The sequence below is a fragment of the Impatiens glandulifera genome, chromosome 6 (assembly GCF_907164915.1).
Source record: "Impatiens glandulifera chromosome 6, dImpGla2.1, whole genome shotgun sequence".
NCBI lineage: Eukaryota > Viridiplantae > Streptophyta > Magnoliopsida > Ericales > Balsaminaceae > Impatiens > Impatiens glandulifera.
The window spans coordinates 51,919,382-51,924,811 of NC_061867.1; the positions used below are offsets into that span (position 1 = coordinate 51,919,382).

The 5,430-nt window shown below is 28.6% G+C and overlaps 1 protein-coding gene across 1 annotated transcript; it reads right to left on the reverse strand.

Annotated features, from left to right (window-relative positions):
- Nucleotides 1-805: 805 nt before the first annotated feature.
- Nucleotides 806-2,884, reverse strand: LOC124943830 (serine carboxypeptidase-like). The gene is made up of 8 exons (XM_047484295.1): nucleotides 2,559-2,884; nucleotides 2,154-2,442; nucleotides 1,937-2,080; nucleotides 1,732-1,882; nucleotides 1,511-1,599; nucleotides 1,181-1,439; nucleotides 969-1,102; nucleotides 806-901 (listed from the first exon to the last, which is right to left on the reverse strand). Exons 1-8 carry the CDS (start codon nucleotides 2,882-2,884, stop codon nucleotides 806-808), a joined length of 1,488 nt encoding a protein of 495 aa, XP_047340251.1.
- Nucleotides 2,885-5,430: the final 2,546 nt, after the last annotated feature.

Here is a 5,430-nt window from a genome sequence, read left to right on the forward strand (position 1 = left end):
AAAAATATAAAGTTTTTTCATTTTTTTAAAAGCTAATTTTATTTGCATTAAATGTTTTTCCTGATTTTTATACATTGAATATGAGTACATATAAATACATTAAAATGACAACCGTGAAAATAATTATAGAAATATATAAACATCAAAATAATAATAATAAAACGTAATAATAATTATATATAAATATAAACACTCATTTTCGATCCCGAATTTATATTTTTGGTGGCTTGAATAGCCGCTACAAGGATGCAACAACTTATCCGATTTTATCGTCGGAGCGTGTGGTCGCCGTGAAAATTGGATCTCTAACTCCACCGAGATAGTGAAAAATGACAATTCCAAACTTCTAAAAGAGAGATCCGACATGGATACATAAAGGAGAGATCATTGAGAGAGAAGGAGACAGATCATTGTGAGTTTTATGACATGGATACATAAAGGGGAGATCATTGTGAGTTTTATGTTAAAAGTTTTTATCTTCTTTGTTCCGAGCATTTTCTAAGCCAATTTGAAATTATGCTTTGTTATCCTCATATTGTACAAGTAAATCATAATATTTTATTTTTGTCAAATACTTAAACAAACAAATTAGATTAAGCCAAACCTCCATAGACAAAGATAAACAATTAAATATAAACTTTAATCAAACATTTATTTTATTTTATTAAATTGAGAACATTGTAGGAATTTGATATACCCAAAAAATTAAGATTCAAACTTATTATTATGTTTTAAGACTTAATTAAGAGATTCAATATTCATAATTGGACTTGAAGAATTAAGTAATATTTTGCCCGCCTTATTCTCATGACATAAGGGTACCACCTTGTGTCCATCTTTTCAACATCTTTAATGCCGCTTTCGGTTGATCCATAGGAACCATATGCCCCGAGTTATGAACCTGATTGATCACACAAATTATTCAAATATGTAATTAAATATATATCTATATATATTTGATTTCATGCCTTAAGGAATGTCAGAAGTCCATATTCTTTAAGTTCTCCTTTCTTTGCAAGATCGACTACATATGAATCAAAGTTTTTATTATTGAATTTTGTTTGACCGGACCAATTCATCTCAGTAACCCACCTATAGATTCCTGGAATAGTTTTATTGTGAGTTAATAATTAGTTGGTCTAACAAGAAATAAAGAAGAAAAGTTTTGATAATTCATTACCAAGCCAATTCACCATTAGATCAAATTCTCCTGCATATATCAATACCTTAATTCCATCTTCAAGAAGCGGAGGAATTTCCACTGCATAATTTCTCATCCAATCATTCTTCAATGCATTAAAAATAGTTACACTCGTGGATACAAACCGAATATTGCCAACTCCAAGGGATCTTCTAACCGTTGCATTATTTAACATATTTTCCATATACGAGAAATCATAACACATTTCACCCACACGTTCCTTCCGAATGTCGTAAAACTGTAAGCACCACCCATATTGTTACACTTACAACAAGAATAAATAAAATGTAACATTTATTCATTCCTTACATTTCTATTAGAACCAGAGTATTTCACTATAAGATTGAACATGGCAATACAAGAAGAATATGCTTCCCTACAGCTGATTCCTTCTCCTCCTATCCTTGCATCTAAATTTTATTTTTAAAACATGATCATGGAAATTGAAAATATATATATATATATATATATATATATATATATATATATATATATATATATATATATATTGTAAAAAAGAGAAAGATTACTGCATCTAGCTGCGTCTTCCTCGCATTTTGGTAACAATCTGGCGACACGTCTTACTTCAGTTTCTGTGATCAGACTCATATTTGAAGCATAATCTATTAATGACTTGTATTGAATTGCAGGATGTGTCAATCCATTTCCAATAGCAATACCCTGTATAAATAAATTATTAACAAAAAGATGAATGAATTAATTAATAAATATTACCTTAAGGTTAATGTGATCTCCATCTCCGTTATTGTTTCCATTGCGAATCCGAGTGGCTAAGGCAGGGATATAGTGTCCGGCATATGATTCTCCTGTTATGTAGAGATCGTTCCTCAAATATTGAGGATGTTGATGGAAAAATACCTTACATATATGATAATAATAATAAGATTAGTTTGTTTGATTGATTGTTTAGAAGTTAGATAAGAAATTAGACCTGCAAGAAGTCATATAAGCCATTGCTAACACACTCTTGATTGGTACAAATATCAGAGTGATCTGAACTATAGCTGAAACCGGTGCCTATGGGCTGGTCGATATAGATTATGTTCGACACCTGGTCCCATCCAAAGTTATTCCAGAAAAGAGTTTGGTTCATAATCTTGTAAGGACCGTTTTCATAAAACAGACCAATTGAACTGCTGGCTCCAGGTCCTCCATTCAACCATATCACAACTGGGTCATTTCTCATATCCCTTCTCGACTCAAAGAAGTAGTAAAACATCCTGAATCACCCAATCCAAACAAGGTTAAATGATTGAATACATTACAAATATTATAAAACTGGATTTCTACCAATTTGGAGTTCAATTAATGTTGCATTTAAAAAAAACTCATGTACCATGCATCTATCGAGTGAGGAAGTCGATAATAGCCAGCGTAATGACCCAAATTCCGAATCGAAGTCCCTGGATCACCAAGGGCTGGGAGGCGGAATTGTTGTTCGACCAATGATGATGACACTGCATCGGGTAATATGCGGGAAGATGGGTCACCGGAGTTGACGAGAGAATTGGGAAACAAGTTTAAACTCTTAATAAGAATCTCCACTTCTGTACTCGTCGAATTAACCTTTGATGTCCGCAGAGAAGATTGCGATGAAAGAATTGGACATGAGAAGAAAAACAGAGGAAAAAGAATTAGACAAGAGAGCCCTCTTTGCGTCATATTGATTTGCATGTAATATTGGTTTGGTTGGACTGGAATTTATAGGAAGATTTGCATGTGTGCAGTGTGATAATAAGATACAATGTTTTTTTTTCATATAACTCAATTGAATGTTTATTGTAATATTTTTTATGTTCAAATTATTTTTATTTGATTTTATTTTGGAGTTAATTATTTTTATCCTGGTTTTTTATTACTGTGATATTTTAATTATAACTGCATATACACATTTTAAAGATATAAATAGAGTAGTGAAATAATTTAAAACAAGAATTTATAAAAAATAAAATCGAATTATCTTCTTCTCTTTTTTCGGGTATGGCTTTTCTGGGAAAATAAGGACACACTCAATCAAACAATCGGTAAAACGAGTCTATGAAAAATTTCTAAAGAAGTTGAAAAACATTTTTTCTTGGCCCTTCCGATGATTTTTCTAACATTAGAGGGTGTCCTATTTTTTTCTTTTACCACTTAGATTTGAGTTAGTATTGTATTTTATTCGATGCAACATCTATTTAGTCGAATTGAATTTTTTTTCACGGATTTTTTAAATCCGAATAGTTCTTCCAATCTTTGGTGGGTCGTTTGTTGTTCATATCATCCAATTGTGTTGATGATGTTTTTCTCGAGTTCGTTTCTGTCCAACTTTTAACAGCAAAAGAGACGAAGTTATCAGATTTGGAGTAATTTTTCATGCTTTGAATAACGAGTTATTTGATTTGATCTTCAATAGGCCTCTTATATGTATCCTCCCATGATTTGTACGAGTTTTTACTATTTCGGTCATAAATGTATATGGTCAATTATCATTTGGCAAGACAATTTTTGTTGTCGCTTATCAACCCTCGGCAAAAGATAATTTCAATTGTTGCTCAAAATATTTGATAGAGATTTTTCGATGTCGTTTCATTGGTTAATTCGACTAGCTCTATTTCAACACACGTCGTTTAGGAACTCAAATGAGTTTGTTCTTGGAGTGACCTCGATAAATTGTATTATTGTTTAATCATTTCTATTAGAAATTTTAATTTTGTAAATTGTTATTATATTTTAATATTTATATTATCAATTATTTGTATTGATTTTGTAGTCATATATTCTATTATTTATTAATTAATTTTCTATACGTAACTCTAGATCTAATTGATTTAATGATAAATAAATCTATAAAAAAATATTAATTTAAATAAAATGTCATACTTTTAGGTTGTAATCTCAATATAATATACTTTCACCAAAAACTTGAATGTAATCTCTTTCATTGATATACGCAATATGTACTTTATTCTTTCTAGATTTTAAAATAATTTACTAAATAAATAATTAATTATGTATAAAAATATAATAAGATATAAAAATATTTATTTTTATTTCACATGATTTAGAAAATTTGTAAATAAAAATAAACAAATAATTGAATCTATTAAGATTATGTCTTGGATAGGGTTTAAAATTGAGCCGTGCAATTTTTCAAAGCGATTTCATTTCTCTCTCAAATAGGTGATCTTTTTGCTCACAAATAATCATTAAAAGTGATAGGCTTATCCTCGTCAATATATATATATTTTCATTATAGGATTAATCTTCAATAATAAATTTCCAAGTCAATCAATTAGGCTGTCCCATTGAACCTAGTTCTTGGAACATCTAGTCTGCATAGGTTGGATTTTCCTTCATATTAACTTATAGTAGGCTAATGTCTTAAAAAGAGTTCAAATTAACTCTCTATTCAATAATTTGATTAGTGGATCCACAATGTTATCTTTGACTTACATAGACAAATTTGATAACTTCATTAGAGTGTATATAGTTTAATGACATTTTTTATAAGACGTGTATGTCTAGACTTGTCATTGACTCTAAATTTGTCCAATTTCAAATTACTATCACAATAATTAAAAAAATTTGTTGGTAATTCTTAGATAATCTTTGAACATCTTCTAATAAAAAGCATAGTCATTTGTAAATGATTAAACATTTTTTTATGAAAATATTGTTTACTTGGCTAACTAGTAGACAAAATATATTTGAACTATTACGCGTTCGTGTAAACAACTACATATTTTCATAGAAATTTTTATTTTTCGACATAGGTCAAAATTATAAATTATAACGTTTAATATATGAATCATAATTTTCTTAGAAGATTTTCATACATTGATTGCACTTTAAGCGTAAACAATTCACTTATAAACGTAAAGTCTTTTATTTAATAATATAAATATATGATTTGATGACAACATGATATTTCATAAATTACAATTCACATTCTTAATGGATTTAATCTTTTTCATCGTAATTTTCAATAATGAAATAATTTTCATTATCTTCATGATATATATAATTATCACATTCACTTTAATCAAAGTATGATAAAATTTTCATATATATCATTATTATAAAATATTTTATAAGTCATACAAAGATTTTATAAACATTCTTTTTCGTCTATTTCATAAAATTATTTTGAAGTCATTGGTTCTTCAAATTTTTATGAAAGTAATGTCAAAGAAATGATACGTTTCTTGATATCAAAATTCACAAAT